Here is an 18,103-nt window from a genome sequence, read left to right as displayed (position 1 = left end):
CCTGCATACAGCAACAGTATCATCCAGAAAAATATAGCTGCTCTTGACATGATTTTAGTTGTAAACATACTAAACAGGCAGCAGGAGACCTAAACCAAGCTCTGAAGTGGACAGGGCAGCACCATTACCGCCAGAGACTTCCTTAGCTCGTCTTCATTCATCTGTGTTTTGGACTGGCTTCTCAGCCTTGGGATTATGGTAATGCACTTACATGTGTAATGAACTGGTGTGAGGCCAGGGGCAGGTCCTAACGGCTAATCTGAGAGACTCACGCATCCTCACCTTATGGACTGATAAGACAGATCTGAATGCAGTTAGTTATCAACAAATCTTAGACAGTAAAACACCTTTATAAAGCCATAACCCAGTATTTAGATTTTAATGAAGATTATTTTAAAATTATGAGTCTGTGACAGTCCAGCGTTCCCGGTGAATGCGCTTCAGTCATAAAAAAGTTAGCGTACTCAAATGTTTATTATGGTTTAAGGTAAATTAGGCCTACAGAATGTTATTTTGCAGCAAAACGGCTGGATTTCCCAGTGCTTTTCAGTTATGTGACAACAATGGAAAGAAGCTTTTAGCCTACCTGCTGCGACAAAGGTGTAATCAGAAGCGTGTTAGAAAAAATAGCCTTGAACACCGGAGAGACAGAATCCTACTGGAACGTGACTGAGAAATCCTAAATTAACTGTAAAGAAGCTAAAATATAGCTTAACATTTGATCACTATTTTGGCTAATTCCTATATAAAATGTGTAAAATAATAAATGATGTTCGAACTTTTGACTGTTAAAAATTTTGTTAATTTACAGTTTTGTTTATTTATTTTACATGGATAATATCCTACATATTTCCATGGAACACGTCATATTCTATAAATATTAATAATTTAATAAAATATGTATATAATTAATAAATAATGACTGCATTTAGATATTTTTACGTTTGTGTGCAATGTTGAACTTGATCCTGGAATTTCCATTCACCAAATAGGCAACTACATTACCCATAATGCTACGCTTCTAACGTCGTTGCACATTCATTGTTATTAATATTATTATTATTATTATTTATAAATGAAAATAATACATTATTAACTTTCATTAAATTACAAGTTTTACACAGAGGTTATTTTCGGAGGACGAATACTTTGTACATGTCAACCAATGAAACAGGAAGACATTTCGCCATTAGCCAATGATAAAACAGTTTGTTGAGACGTTGGAACCCTGGACGATGGAAAAAGGACACAATACGCGTTTTATAATCTTATAATTTTGTTGTTTGTATACAAAGGTAAAATAAGAGACCGCTTCAAAACCCCACCGCATGTTTAATCTTTTTAAAGGTAAGACTGGAACTGAGAAACAAGTCGCTCTTCGTAGTTTGCCATGGGCCATTTTAGGGTCGTTTGTCAGCGCACTCCTGTTCTGGAGGGGCCCTATGGGAGCATGACATAATGGGGGGCCGTAAGGGGTAGTTCACTTCAGATTTGCATTGTTCTCATTCGCAGCGGAATGTGTGTATAATGTAATGCATACTGAACATGTTGTAATGTGTTTGTTTCGTTTGTGTCATTTCCTCACCCAGTGCAGGACTGCAAGCAAAACGTCCTCATATATGGCACTGTCAATGCTTCGTTCTGTCTGAAGTTACAGACTGCATGTCACTAACTCCATATATATATATATATATATATATATATATATATATATATATATATATATATATATATATATGTGTGTGTGTGTGTGTGTGTGTGTGTGTGTGTGTATGTATATTATTCCTGTGGCATGATTCTGTTATTTAGATTAATTCAACAAATGACTGCGCTGTTAAATGCATAATCAACATTAATGGTTTAGTCAAAATTTGCTATTGGACAAAATATGTCCCACAATTTTACTAGCTATTAGAGTTTTGTTGTTGTTTCCACTTTGAAATAAATCAGAATTGAAAACTAGTAGGATGTACTTAACACAAATGTGCAATTTATTTGTATTTAAAATGTATAGTTTCGACATTATGTTTCCATTATAATCTATGCAAAAATTTAAATAAATAAATAATAGATTTTTTTTTAAAATAAACAATATATACTTACTGAAGGAACAGGTTAATAAAAGGTTCTTAAATTAATACGTGTGATATGTAAAATATGGTTTTCAATAGATGGAGGCAAAACCATCATATATTCTCTATTCATTCTTAATCCAGGTGAATGATATATATTTATAAGAAATACCATGACAGTCCACATTTTTTTGTTTATAAGTAACAGTATTCACAACTAATCATTGTAATAAAATACCTATAAATGTATTAACAGTTTAATACACTATTAAGTAAATAACTATAAACCCATAAATAAATACTAAAGAATCAGTGTTTCTGTAAATGTATTTTTCAGCTCTTTTTTTTGAAAACCCTAAACATGAAGAAGAAAGTCAGTCCACAAAAAGCGAAGGATATCGGTAGCAAAGAAACTCAAGAGACAGCATGTGATGGGCCAACGGCGTGTGATGCCCGGAGCGATGTTGACGTGGCCAATAAAGATTCTTCACAGGAAAAGAGGCATCTGCAAATATCCCAAACTGATGGCTGTTTCTTGAAGTTCTTGAATGAAGACCGTCAGAAACTGCCATCATTCTGTGACATAACTGTCACGGTCAGTGGGAAGATTTATCATGCCCACAAGGTGGTTTTGGCTTTTGGCAGTGTCTATTTTCATGCCAGATTTAGTGAAAACCCCAAACTGCACCATGTTACCATTGATAACATAGAGGGCTCCATCTTTGGACACTTGCTGAACTTCCTCTACACGTCTGAATTTGAAGTTTCAGAAAGCCAGATTCCTGCTTTGGCCGAGGCCGCTTGTTTTCTGGATATGATGGAAGCTGTAAATCTTTTAGCAAAGTGGGTGACTCCAGCTCAGGCTGATGAAGAAAGTGATGTTCAGCAGGTTCCACTGGAGACCCCAGATGTCCCGAATATCCAAACATCAGGAGGAGCCAAGTGCTCCTTTTGCAATCGCACATTCTGCTACAAGAAGTCTCTGGAGAATCACCTGGCTAAGACGCACAGCGCTGGTTGCCATGTTGAGGAAGAGCAAAACCCGGCAATCACATCTGCAGCCACTACCCGCAGATCTGCCCGTCAGAGGAGGACCCCTGCCAAATTTGAGAGCCAGGAGAGCGGAAATGGCCACGTCCAGTCTGGAAAACCCAGTCAAAAAACTCCAAAGGATGACGATGCGCCCTTTGAGGAGGAGGAAGAAGAAGATGATGAAAGTGAGGAAGAGCAACAGAATGAGCAGGAAGAGCAAAGTAGTAAGGAGGCCCGAGAAGAAACTTCCACTGTGGAGATGGAGGAGGCAGAAGGCGAAGACGATGAGAAGCAAGAGGAGGAACATGTGGCTGAACTCAGTAAGGCTGGAGAGGACGCTGAGACCCAGAAGGAGACCGAACCGAGATCCAGTCATGCTGTTGAGGAGCAAAACCAAGCGACGGAGGTCACCGGTCATGTCTTTCCTGAGGGACTTGCTCCCGTTGTGGTCCAGAGCGCAAACAAAAAGACTCTAAAATGTCCCAAATGTGAAAAGACCTTTGATCGCATAGGTGAGCACTATAATGTAAAGGCTGAAGGATGTAGTCTGTGACTTTTTTTGTCTTATCTCTTAATTTATTTAATATACATTAATAATGCAGTACATACACTACTGTTCAAAAGTTGGTAAGATTTTATGTTTTAAAAGAAGTCTCTTATGCTCATCAAGGCTGCATTTATTTGATCCAAAATACAGTGAAACAGTAATACCGTGAAATATTATTACAGTTTAAAACTTAACTATATTCTTATATGTTTTAAAATGTAATGTATTCTTGTGATGCAAAGCTGAATTTCATAATAATTTTAGTCTTCAGTCACATGATCCTTTAGAAACTATTCTAATATGCTGATTTGATGCTCAAGAAACACTTCTTATCAGCAATGTTGAAAACAGTTAAGCTGCTTAATATTTTTGTGGAATCTGTGATATTTTTTTATGATTTTTTGATGAATAGACAATTTAAAAGAACAGCATTTATTTGAAATAAACCTTTTGTAACATCATGAATTGTATTTGCTATCACGTTTGATAAATTTAATGTGTCCTTACTGAATAAACGTATTAAGTTCTTTTTAAAAAAAAAAAAAAATCTTACTGACCACAAACTTTTGAACGACAGTGTGCATACTGTGACTTGAATACACCTCTTCTATGATGAGCATGTTTTTAATTTCTGTATTAAAATTTATATTTGATATTTTTGGGGCATAAGTCAAAAATGTTAGGGCTATACAACTGTCCTGATATCATAAGGAAGGCAGCAATTTGCTTCATTTCTATTATTATTATTTGAATAAAAAGATTAATACCATTTTTGATGTTAATGTAATGGCTTATGTCAGGCTTTGTCTCAGTCGCTGCTTTGCTTTTCCTCATTTTGTAGGTAAATATGAGAGTCACACCAGAGTACACACAGGAGAAAAACCTTTCCAGTGTGACATCTGTCTTCAGTGCTACTCCACCAAATCGAACCTCACTGTGCACAAGAAGAAACATGACAGTGATACACCCGTCCAGAGGAAAGAGCACAAATGTCCCTTCTGCAACAAGCTTCATGCCAGCAGGAAGACTCTCAGCAGACACGTGAAGAGGTGAGTGGGAATCCCATCGCAATCATAATTTAAAAACAAAACACAAAAATCAAAACAAAGAAATTAAACTTTTCCATGAAGAAAATAAAGCCTATTTTATGATGATTAAGATTGTTTTTGCATTGTGACAATTTCTAAGCCACAATTTCTTCCAGAAAACTGTTGACTGTTGGCTTTGATGTGCAGCTAAACAAAACAACAAAATCTGATGAATAATTTATTAAATCTTAGGTAGCTTCACAGAGAAATTGTAAAATGGCCTGGACAGTATTATTGGCACCTTCTAGAGGTAGTAAAAAATGATTCATTTCAAGCAAGTGATTCTTGTTCACTTTAAAATTGAACCCTACTGTTCAATTCCAGTCACATATTCACTATGGCTGCATCCGAAAACCTAGGTAGCTGTCTTGCTGCCTCGCTGTCTTATAAGAGAATGACTTGTACGGCAGCATTTGTGCATGAAGGTACCTCACGAAACTCATTTCGGACATACTTCTGAGGCAGTGTAACAGTTTAATGATCTACAGCAATATAGCGCGAGCTTTGGTGAAAACTAAACAAATATTTAATTATTACAGTAGTAATTTCTCGATAGAAATGATATCAAAATTGAAATATGTTGGTCAAAATCGTACATTTATACACAAACTTAGCAGCAAACGCAACTTTCGGACGCCATCTTTATTTTTCTAGCTCAACTGTCACAAAATGGAAAGCATAGGATTGTGGGATATCAAAGGCAGCTAAGGTTACATCTATGCTTCCTTCAAAAATCGATCAGATGAAGGTATCTCATGAGACAGGAAGTGAAGCTAACATTAGATTCGGACATGCCTTGATGCCTTCCTACCTTGAAATGTGTCCTCAGAAGGCAGCATTTTACAGTTTTCGGAAGCAGCCAGCGTGTACTACAAAGAGAATGGACAAAAGAAAGAAAACCAGAGAATTATGTGAAGTGGTCAGAAACAAGATTATAGCCAAGCATGGACAATCTCAAGGCTACAAGCACATCTCCATAGACCTTGATGTTCCTGTTTTCATCACACATAATGTTATCAAGAAGTGTAATGCTCATGGCACTGTAGCCAACCTCACTGGATGTGGCCACGAGAGAAACCTTGATGCAAGATTGCAGTGAAAAATCTCTGACCTCTGCCAACTGCCACACTGATTACACAGACCACCCCAACTTTGAGAATAATGGGCATTTCAAATGATAACATATGAACAAATTACCATGGACAATTAGGAAATTGTGTGATCTTAATTGTCATAAAAATAATATAAAACAAAATAATCCTAATGGTCTTCAAAGTGGGCTTCATTTTCTTCATGTAAATTTTATTGATAATTTATTCACCCCCATGCCATCCAAGATGTTCATGTCTTTCTTTCTTCAGTCGAAAAGAAATTAAAGTTTTTGATGAAAACATTCCAGGATTATTCTCCTTATAATAGACTTCAATGGGCACCAAACAGTCAAAATTAGTTTCCCTGCAGCTTCAAATTGTTCTACATTATCCCAGATGAGAAATAAGGGTCTTATCTAGTGAAACCATCGCTCATTTTCTGAAAAAAATTAAAAATTATATAGTTTTAACCATAAATGCTCATCTTGAACTAGATCTCTTCTTCTTCTCTATTAGAATTCCAGCAGTGTAGACACTGCTGCTAAGTGTATTACTGCCCTCCACAGGTCAAAGTTTGAACTAATTGTTATATACTATTGAACTAGCATATTGCATATAAAAATTAGTTCAAAACTTTGACCTGAGGAGGGCAGTAATACACTTATCAGTGTCTACACTGCTGGAATTCTAATAGAGAAGAAGAGAGCTAGTTCAAAATGAATTTTGCATTTCTGGTTAAAATGTATAAATTTTTTTTTTTTTTTTTTTTTTTTTAAATGAGTAATGGTTTCTCTAGATAAGACCATTATTTCTCGTCTGGGATCATGTAGAACAATTTGAAGCTGCAGTGAAACTAATTTTGACCTTCAACTGTTTGGTGCTCATTGAAGTCCACTATATGGAGAAAAATCCTGGAATGTTTTCATCAAAAATTTTAATTTCTTTTTGACTGAAGAAAGACAAATCTTGGATGACATGGGGGTGAGTAAATTATCATGAAAAGTTTATTTAAAAGTGGACAAAACCTTTAAATCAGCACAATTTGTTATAGAAATGGTTCATACCAACTTTTTGTGGAATGATGGTCTTCTGTAGAACACAAAGGATGATATTTTGAAGAATGCTGGTAACCAAACAGCTTCGGTTCTCCATTATATTTTTTTGACCATACAATAGCAGTCAATGGGAACCAAAACTGTTTGGTTACCAACATTCTTCAAAATCTTATTTTGTGTTCCGCAGAAGAATAAAAGTCATACAGGTTTGTAACGACATGAGGGTGAGTAAATGATGAGAGAATTTTCATTTTTGGGTGAAAATTATCCCTTTAAGCCCTCGCCAATAGCCTAGTGGTTAGTGTGCCGACATATGGCACAAATGTGTTCTTGACGACCTGAGTTCGATTCCTGCCTGCTCTCTACTGTCCTCTCCAAATAAAGGCACAAAAATCCCATAAATATAAGCCCATAAATTATCCCTTTAAGAGATGGCTGTTATGTATTCTGTGTCTACTAAATAAATACATGCATTTCCACAATTATTAACATTGTAAACATAGTACATATTTAGCTGAGGGAGTAACTGTAAATTTGACATCTTTCTCTCTTCTGAATGCTGTAATAAATTTCTCTATATTTGTCCTCTTTTGGAAAGTTGTGGAACGCTATCATGGATTTTTTTTTCTTTTGCTCCTGAAACAAATGGGAATACAAAAAAAAATCACATTTGCTGCATATTTGTCCCTTTTACAAATTTTTTACAAATGTACCCATCTATGATGGCTTCTGCTTCTGAGAATCCTGGAAATTTCAAAAGGGTCCATTCTTCTGTTTTGTTTACATTATTTTTCCTGTTCAGTTTATTCAGCCATCTATTGGGAAAACATCTTTTCATTTAATGTGTTTTGCAAAGTCACTCGCTGTAGTTTCCAATACATTTTCAGAACTGTTGTTTTGATAATGAAATGCTTTACCTTGCCTGAGTATGTGACCAAAGTCCAACACATTGTCTGCTAATAGATTTCATCCTGACCACCTCCAGGAGTTTCTCACTCAGAAAAAGAAGAAGAGTGAAGGCTGGAAATGTGACGTGAGTTATTTACCTTATGTATTTTATGCACTATATTCAAATGGCCACAAAATGCCTTGAAGTTGACATGAAATTCTGTTTGCAAACAATTTTACAATTGCCTGTATCACTGCTTTCCCGTTGCTGTATTTTGTAGATCTGTCACAAGTCATTCAGTCGTCGCCCCCATCTGGAGGAGCACATGATCTTACATTCACAGGACAAACCCTTCAAATGTGCCTACTGTGATGACTACTTTAAGTCGAGATTTGCCCGGTTGAAGCACCAAGAAAAGTTCCATTTGGGTAAAGCTTTACAATTTTTTATTTTTTATTTATTTATTTATTTATTTATTTGAGTAATGAACAGCACCAAAAATGTTTAACTTGCATTGGACCCAGACCCTAATGTTGACAAAATGTCCAATATCTAGGACCCTTTCCTTGTGACATCTGTGGTCGTCAGTTTAATGACACAGGAAACCGCAAACGTCACATAGAGTGCACACATGGGGGGAAGAGGAAATGGACCTGCTTTCTTTGTGGCAAATCAGTTCGAGAGAGGTAAGATGCAGCTGTTATGCTTAAAACACTGATATTACCAAAACCGTATACCAGTGCAATAATTGTTGGATGTTTTATTCAAAAATAAACTCTCTCAGCTAATCTTTGAACATATTTTTAGGACAACCCTCAGAGAGCATCTGAGGATCCATAGCGGGGAAAAACCTCACTTGTGCAGCATCTGCGGACAAAGTTTCCGTCACGGAAGCTCCTACAGGTCTGTGAGAGTGCGGAACTACTGTATGTAAGATACATACAAGAAACATGATTCATGATTCTGTTTGAATGTATTTTAAAATGTAATTTATTCCTGTGATGCAAAGCTGAATTTTCAGCATCATTACTCCAGTCTTCAGTGTCACATGATCCTTCAAAAATCATTCTAATTGATGTTTTGTTGACTAGAAACATATCGTATTATTAAGCAGTTATGCTGCTTAATATATTTGTGGAAACCATGAAACATTTTTGATGAATAGAAAGTTCCAAATAATAGCATTTATTATGTTAAGTACTGTATAATGCATCATTGAAAACTGTACTAACCCCAAACATTTGAACAAGATTAAAAGTAATTGGATAGAACATTAAAGGGTTAGTTCACCCGAAAATGAGAATTCTGTCATTAATTACTCACCCTCATGTTGTTCCAAATCTGTACGACTTTCATTCATCTTCAGAACAAAAATTAAGATATTTTTGATGAAATATGAGAGATTTCTGTCCCTCCATAGACAATATCTTAATTTGTGTTCTGAAGATGAACAAAATCCTATGGGTGTGGAACGGCATGAGTAAATAATGAAAGAATTCTCATTTTCGGGTGAACTAACCCTTTAAATGGGATAGTTTTATTTATTACCAGTGCTGTTGTTTTGTCTATATTTTAGGCTTCACCTTCGTGTTCATCATGAGGACAAGCGATATGAATGTGACGAATGTGGCAAAACTTTCATTCGCCACGATCATCTAAAGAAACACAAAAAAATTCATACAGGTAATTTTCAAATTCAAGTTCAGAAACCACAGATATTTACCATAGAAATTTTAACATACTGTGATTTAACATGCTAAGTTAATTCAAGGTGACATCATTTCCCCTACTGTTTGTCAGCCATCATATCTGGAGCGCTTCATTGATGCCTTAAATGTCTAGATGGATGACTCACTAGGATTTAAAACTGTCGACCCAAATTGTATCATCACTTAATGAAGTTTTATTAACAAAGTTCGGGAGGAGCAGGTTCAGATAATTAAAGGGTTAGTTCACTTTAGTGTCATTTATTACTCACGCTCATGCCGTTCCACATTCGTAAGACCTTCGTTAATCTTTGGAATGCAAATTAAGATATTTTTGTTGAAATCCGATGGCTCCGTGAGGCCTGCATAGGGAGCAATTACACTTTCCTCTCTCAAGATCCATAAAGGTACTAGAAACATATTTAAATCAGTTCATGTGAGTACAGTGGCTCGATATTAATATTATAAAGCGACGAGAATATTTCTGGTGCGCCAAAAAAAAAAAATAAATAATGACTTATATGGTGATGGCCGATTTCAAAACACTGCTTCAGGAAGCTTCAGAGCGTTATGAATCAGCTGTTCAGAGCACCAAAGTCACATGATTTCAGCAGTTTGGCGGTTTGACACGCGATCCGAATCATGATTCGATACGCTGATTCATAACGCTTCTGAAGCTTCATGCAGTGTTTTGAAATCGGTGGAACACAAAATAAGATATCTTGAAGAATGTTGGTAGCCAAAGAGTTTAGTTTTCAGTTGATTTCCATCGTATGGTCAAAAAATATAATGTAAATCAATAGGGACTGAAACTGGTTACCAAAATGTTCATTTTTGGATGCCCCTTCATTTTGGATTGTGCCTTTAAGGCTAAAAACACTGAAATCCACCTTAAAACTATTAAATTACCCATATGAGATTGTTCATCCTGCCCATGACTGTTTTATGTGCTTCATAACATTTATTTTGTGTAGGGGAGAGAGCGCACCAGTGTGAAGAGTGTGGAAAATGCTTCCGACGTGCCGACCACTTGACTGTCCATTATAAAAGCATTCACCTGGGAGAGAAGATCTGGCGAAGGCATGTCAACACATACACAAACACACACGCACCAATTTCAGAAAACAAAGTTTTTGTGATGATACATGTGGTCTTTGTTATGCAATACAAAATAATGCCTGCAGTTGATGTTGGTTGTGTGAGATCTGTGATTTCATGATAATGTTCTATAATTTAACAGGTATAAAGCAGTAGTGCATCAGTGTCAGGTGTGCAAGAAAGAGTTCAGAGGGAAGACCAACCTCATGTCACATTTCAGAACACATTCAGGTAAAATACATTACCATATACACTACTGTGTGAGAAAACAATTGACAAGTTTTCAGAGTTTTAGTATCAGTACTACAGTAAACTACTATATAATGTTTAGTAATATGTATAAAAATGCAATGGAGGAATATTTGTGGATCCTGATAATGCCAAAAGTTTTATGTTACCAGTAAAAATGTTTAAATATATCTAATTCTGTATTTTCATCTTCAGAATCTTGAACATTTTTGTTCTGGTGTCACCCTTGTCATGTGCATTGGGTTAACAGCACCAAGTCCAAGCCCATTCATTTCCACCCCCATTGTAGTACCAAATTTAGCATTTTAATCAACAGTTAAACGTGCCCTAGAATCAAAAAAATAGAATTTACTTCAGCATAGTTGAATAACAAGAGTTCAGTACATGGAAATGACATGCAGAGAGTTTCAAACTCCATTGTTTCCTCCTTCTTATATAAATCTCATTTGTTTAAAAGACCTCCGAAAAACAGGCGAATCTCAACATAACGCCGACTGTTACGTAACAGTCGGGATCATTAATATGTACGCCCCCAATATTTGCATATGCCAGCCCATGTTAAAGGCATTAGACAAGGGCAGCCAGTATTAAAGTCTGGATCTGTGCACAGCTGAATCATCAGACTAGGTAAGCAAGCAAGGACAACAGCGAAAAATGGCAGATGGAGCGATAATAACATTGACATGATCCATGATTACATGATATTTTTAGTGATATTTGTAAATTGTCTTTCTAAATGTTTCGTCTAATGTACTGTTAAATGTGGTTATAGTTACCATCATTTATTACTGTATTCGCGGAGACAAGAGCCGTCACTATTTTCATTTTTAAACACTTGCAGTCTGTATAATTCATAAACACAACTTCATTCTTTATAAATCTCTCCAACAGTGTAGCATTAGCCGTTAGCCACGGATCACAGCCTCAAATTCATTCAGAATCAAATGTAAACATCCAAATAAATACTTTACTCACAGGAATCGATGCATACATGCAGCATGAATGACGAACATCTTGTAAAGATCCATTTGAGGGTTATATTAGCTGTGTGAACTTTGTAAATGCACTGTATAATAGTCGAGAGCTTGAGAGGCAGGGAGCGAGAGGATTTAAAGGGGCCGCACACGCTTAATCGGTGTATAGTTAATGATGCCCCAAAATAGGCAGTTAAAAAAATTAATTAAAAAAAATCTATGGGGTATTTTGAGCTGAAACTTCACAGACACATTCAGGGGACACCTTAGACTTATATTACATCTTGTGAAAAGACGTTCTACGGCACCTTTAATTTTTTGTTACCTTTTACTGTATGTCTTGGAGTATCGCAATAATAACTTATCAGTATATGATCGTGATATGTAACGAATCCGAATCATTTTCACTTAATTTTGATTGTACTGATACCTTTTACTGCCTTTTTGATCAAAAAATGCAGCCTTTGTGAACATAAGAGACTTTTTTCAAAAACATTTAAAATACTTACCGACCTCAAACTTTTGAACGGTTGCGTACATTAAATTTTAACGGCAAATTGTGGCATTTCTGCTACACAACTTTTTCTGATCCAATATTTTGCTGTCCTCAGGTGAGAAACCCCACCGGTGTGTGATCTGTAACCAGACCTTCCGCATCAAGAAGACTTTGACCAAACACATGGTCATCCACTCAGATGTACGTCCTTTCAACTGCCCGCACTGCAGTGCTACCTTCAAACGTAAGGACAAGCTCAAGTATCACGTGGACCACGTGCACAGCGCCCGCTCGCTCGACCAGCAACAGCAGAACCTGTCTGCGCCCCCCGCTAGCAAGCTGACCGAGCCGTTGCCGTCAAACGAAACACCCAAACCATACCACAACACATCTAAGACTGTGCTGCAGAGTGTGGCGGCTGATGTTTGCGTTCCTGTGACGCTCGTCCCCGTCCAGATGACTGAGGATGCTGAGCTCGCAGTGCACAGCGCACCACATGGCGTCCTTCCAGCTGTGAGCCAGCAACAGCAGACAGGCTACCAGTCCGCCAGTGACCTAGTGTTCTTAGAAAAGTACACCCTCACACCTCAGCCAACCAACATAGTGCACCCAGTGCGGCCAGACCAGATGCTGGACCCTCGAGAGCAGTCCTACTTAGGCACACTATTGGGACTGGACTCAGCCACATCTGTACAGAACATGTCTAGTGCTGAACATACTCATTAATTCATGACATACGCGTTGTTCTTCACATGAATTCCTTTTGATCCTCACTCCTCAGTCTCTATGTGCTGATCTTAAAGGGTTAGTTCACCCAAAAATAAAATTTCTGTCATTAATTACTCACCCTCATGTCGTTCCAAACCCGTAAGACCTTTCTTCATCTTCAGAACACAAATTAAGTTATTTTTGATGAAATCCATAGAAAGCAACATCATTTCCATCATTCAAGGTCCAGAAAGGTAATAAAGACATTAAGATAGTCCACATGTCTACAGTGGATCAACCTTAATGTTATGAAGCGACGAAAATACTTTTTGTGCGCAAAAACAAAACAAAAATAATGACTTTATTCATCAATTTCTTATTAAAAACCTTGGATTTCATCAAAAAGATCTTCATTTGCGTTCCGAAGATGAACGAAGGTCTTTGGAACGACATGAGGGTGAGTACTTAATGACAGAAATGTCATTTTTTGGTGAACTAACCCTCTACAGGCATAAAATGCCACATGTAGATTCTACAGAAATGACTATTGTAATTCAAAGCAAAAAAATAGTTTGGAACCACATGAGGGGGAATAAATAATGACCGAATTTTACTTTTTGTGTGAACTATTCATTTAATATTGAAGGTGGACAGCTAATAATGACTTGAGGATACTATCATCCACATCAGGACTATGAACTTTGACTGTAGATGGAATCTGTGTCTGTAAATCTCCAATAATTCTGTCCTTTATAAACCGATTGTGTTCATATATGTAACAGATAACCGCAGTGCTGGTGAGTAATTATATTCATGTCAAATCTTCTCAAGTAATTCATCCCTAACCAAAGTTTATGCTTGTGTTCTTGTAAATAAAACACTCTGGAACAATGAGTTCAGGAAGTTATTTCAAACTGCTTGTTCTAGTCGTTTGTATTGTGTTTTTGTTTGGCTGTTCAGTCACATGGTGGGATGTTGGAAAAAGTTTTAGATAAAACAATTCTCACCGCTTTCTTTGGGAAATCAGTTTTATACTGTTTGCTGATTTGAGTTGGTCTATTTAACCCTGTAATGCCTGACATATGAAATAATAGTCTGAAAAACCTTTTCTTTCTTTTTCTTTTTAATAGAATAGTTTATTGAACCTTTTGACAAAATCTGAAGTATTAATCATATCTTCAGGCTTTTATCACTCACATAGTAGGATTTAAAAAACTAATTTTATTCTGAAACACTAATAACTGAGCAAAAATATGCAATTTGGTGAAGTTGCTGATATTTATATGGTGAAATAGTAAGATGATAGCTTGTCATTTAAATAAATGAGATCTTTATAATAGTATAGCAGATGACTTACATAAAATTCATATAAATTTATGAATTCATAGTTCCTCAAAAGTCTGATGATGTATGACATTCACATTTTGACATTTTAAATAAGATGTATGGATAATCAAGTAAGTTGCTTCAGTCCAGTAAGTGAAATATTACTAAAAATCTAAATGTTATTCTTACATTTGCTTTATAAACATAAGTAAATATTTCACAGCAAAAAGAAACTGTACCACAATGTGAAGTTAAATGTTGTTAGAATTATACTAAAAGGCATTTTACTTGCTAAAAAAACCCCAAAAAACAAACAAAAATATCAATCAGAAGACAATAGATTGTGTACAACAGGTTTTCAGGCAAGTTTTGATTGTTTTGATCATTAAGAGGCCTTAAAAATTTGCACATCAAATTTAATACAGTTGGCTTTATAGGTTTAAAGAGGATTTAAAAGCATTTTGTTCTGTTTTCTTTCTGCAGTTATTTAGTTTTAAAACAGCATTTCCTATCCACAGTTTTGACATATGTTACTCTCCATTTGTCCATTCACAACAAATTTTGTGCCCTAAACCATGCATCTCAATCACATGGATGAGATTACAACTAAATCTGACTGTGACACAAAAAGTAGCAAAATGCCAATGGCATAGTAAAGTCAGCAGTGGACCAAGAGCTAATGTGGTACATGATGCAAGTACAATTTTTGGCCATTTGAGTCACACTGCCTCCCTGTGGTCAAATACCAGCAGCTCTTGTGTTCAACACACTTTAAATCAGTGGGCCTGAACCTTTTTGACTCGAAGGCTCCATCGTTCTGCTTATTTTAAACCTTTTTTTATATATTAACATGGTTATTAATTTAATATATTTGATCTTTATGTTATTTGTCTTTATATTATTTATGTAATAGTCTGTAAATGTTACACTCTGCTGTATATAGCACACCTGTATATGCAAATTTGTCTATTTGTGGGTGTGTGTGTGTCTTATTCCTATGTCTTACTGTACTGTTGTCGTCTCTGTGTATTGGAAGCTTCCAGGAAACAGCAATAAAGCTCTTTCTGATTCTAATTTCTACTGTCACCTTTGGATCAGAACTTAAAATGTTTCTCCATTCCGATCATCTGCACTAACTGTTGCCATCTGTCCATGTTTATGACTTTCCCGCTTGCCACGTTGCATTTTCCTACGAATTTATTGGCAAGAAATGATAAAGTGTATAAGGTGTTTGTTTAAAAGTGAGCTCTTCTGCTTGAAAGTTTTGACGGAAAATATATAGGCAGAGCTGGGTAGTAACTGATTACATGTATTCTGGATTATGTAATCAGATTCCAAAAATTAAGTTCTTGTAATTAGATTATATTATGTTTTAAAAATAAATGTTTACTTTTTTATTGATTACATGTGATCTCACAATGGCAGTGAATTATTCAATTCCATAACCTAGGCTTTTTTTTTTTTACATTTAAAATATAACAAAGAAGTATTTAGGGAGAATCAGTATATAAATAAATATAAATAATTCACTGATTCTCCCTTTGTTATATATTTTCAATGTATCTTTCTAAATAATAATAATAAATAAAAAAAAAAAGCCTAGGTTTGTGGAATTGCACACACACACCAGACATAGTCTTGATGAGCCTATCACTGCATTTGATCGCTGAATTTACAGAAATCATTTTACTTTTAAGAAATGATTTCTCAACATTGCAAACTGAATGAACTCAACTTATTATATTGAAATATCTCTCAGTGACTAATTTACTCATGTATTACAGTCTTTGGAAGGCTTTTGTCTTTCAAACACATTAAAATGTACGTTCACATCATTTAATTTTTACATTGCAATGCTGGGATATTTTCTTTCACTTTGTATTTTTATATCAGTATGGTAAAAGACTATACTATTCAAATCAATGTGATAAGTTAGATCAAAAGTAAACTAAAATGAATCCAAAAGTAGTCAGATTACATTACCTTAAAATTGTAATGGATTACTTTACTAACTACAATTTTTATATCATTTGGAATCAGTAACCAACTATAATTTGTATGTAATACAGCCAGCATTATAAATAAGCATTCTATCTATGATGGCCATCTAGTAGAATTTATTGATACAGAAGCAACTTATAATCCCCAATAATATTAAAATAAACTTATAAAGCCCAGTATCCTCCAAAAACAATTTGAATCGTCTGTGTCTTCACAGTTGTCCATCTTTTAATGACTTACCTTCATTTTGTTTTTTTTCTCCATTTGCCATATTCTTCTTGTCTACTGGTCAGAAATATTAGTTGTTTGGTTCCCATTCTGTGGAGCTTGTTTAAAAGTGAGTTTGACATCAAGAGTATTGAAGGAAAATATATAGGCCTATCTATAAATATCTTAGGATTTGTTGATATGGAAACAAATCTACAGTTGCCTAATATCCATCAGAAACAGATGCTCCTTAAAGGGCTGCTTTTATGTTGTTTTTCGATCTGCAGAATACAATAACCAAAAGCTAATTTAGATAAATATTTTTATTAATATATGCTATGTGCTAACTGTAAATTAAGTGATTTTTATATAAAACAAACTCCAGTAAACAAAAAAGAACGTACAGGGTCATGTCCACTTTTTCCACTTGAGATGCAGCCTAATAAGAATACTTCATTCACACTATTGTTTTTTGTTTTTCCTTAGGCTAAAGCTACAGCTGACAAGTTCTCTGTCCTACTTCTTTGGAAAATATTCTGTGCAAATTGAGCATAAACATTAGCTACATACATCCGTAGCATCAATTCATAACTGGCGTTTCCATATCTACAGTATCCCACAGAAGTGAGTACATCCCTCTCATTTTTGTAAATATTTTATTATATCTTTTCATGTGACAACACTGAAGAAATGACACTTTGCTACAATGTAAAGTAGTGAGTGTACAGCTTGCATAAGTGTAGATTTGCAGTCCCCTCAAAATAACTCAACACACAGCCATTAATGTCTAAACCGCTGGCCACAAAAGTGAGTACACCCCTAAGTGAAAATGTCCAAATTGGGCCCAATAAGCCATTTTCTCTCCCCGATGTCATGTGACTCATTAGTGTTACAAGGTCTCAGGTGTGAATGGGGAGCAGGTGTGTTAAATTTGGTGTTATCGCTCTCACTCTCTCATACTGGTCACTGGAAGTTCAACATGGCACCTCATGGCAAAGAACTCTCTGAGGATCTGAAAAAAAGAATTGTTGCTCTACATAAAGATGGCGTAGGCTATAAGAAGATTGCCAAGACCCTGAAACTGAGCTGCAGCACGGTGGCCAAGACCACACAGTGGTTTAACAGGACAGGTTCCACTCAGAACAGGCCTCGCCGTTGTCGACCAAAGAAGTTGAGTGCACGTGCTCAGCGTGATATCCAGAGGTTGTGTTTGGGAAATAGATGTATGAGCGCTGCCAGCATTGCTGCAGAGGTTGAAGGGGGGGGGTCAGCCTGTCAGTGCTCAGACCATACGCTGCACACTGCATCAAATTGGTCTGCATGGCTGTCGTCCCAGAAGGAAGCCTCTTCTAAAGATGATGCACAAAAAAGCCCGCAAACAGTTTGCTGAAGACAAGAAGACTAAGGACATGGATTACTGGAACCATGTCCTGTGGTCTGATGAGACCAAGATAAACTTATTTGATTCAGATGGTGTCAAGCGTGTGTGGTGGCAACCAGGTGAGGAGTACAAAGACAAGTGTGTCTTGCCTACAGTCAAGCATGGCGGTGGGAGTGTCATGGT

General features: G+C 36.1%; 1 protein-coding gene across 2 annotated transcripts; it reads left to right on the top strand.

The window, feature by feature from the left end:
- Positions 1-1,209: 1,209 nt before the first annotated feature.
- Positions 1,210-13,850, top strand: zbtb41 (zinc finger and BTB domain containing 41). 2 transcript variants are annotated; one of them, XM_067362966.1, is made up of 11 exons: positions 1,210-1,347; positions 2,410-3,616; positions 4,493-4,700; positions 7,849-7,918; positions 8,055-8,202; positions 8,331-8,460; positions 8,582-8,677; positions 9,351-9,457; positions 10,455-10,560; positions 10,721-10,809; positions 12,413-13,850. In XM_067362966.1, the coding sequence occupies exons 2-11, from the start codon at positions 2,434-2,436 to the stop codon at positions 13,021-13,023; spliced, it is 2,748 nt and encodes a 915-aa protein (XP_067219067.1). In that variant the 5' UTR covers positions 1,210-1,347; positions 2,410-2,433; the 3' UTR covers positions 13,024-13,850. The 2 variants fall into 2 exon arrangements, with proteins under 2 accessions (XP_067219067.1, XP_067219066.1); XM_067362965.1 differs by having other exon boundaries at positions 8,582-8,704.
- Positions 13,851-18,103: the final 4,253 nt, after the last annotated feature.

Source organism: Chanodichthys erythropterus, chromosome 16, assembly GCF_024489055.1.
Source record: "Chanodichthys erythropterus isolate Z2021 chromosome 16, ASM2448905v1, whole genome shotgun sequence".
Classification (NCBI taxonomy): domain Eukaryota; kingdom Metazoa; phylum Chordata; class Actinopteri; order Cypriniformes; family Xenocyprididae; genus Chanodichthys; species Chanodichthys erythropterus.
The sequence above is the reverse complement of the archived record's forward strand: the minus strand, read 5'-3'. Positions and strand labels throughout refer to the sequence as shown.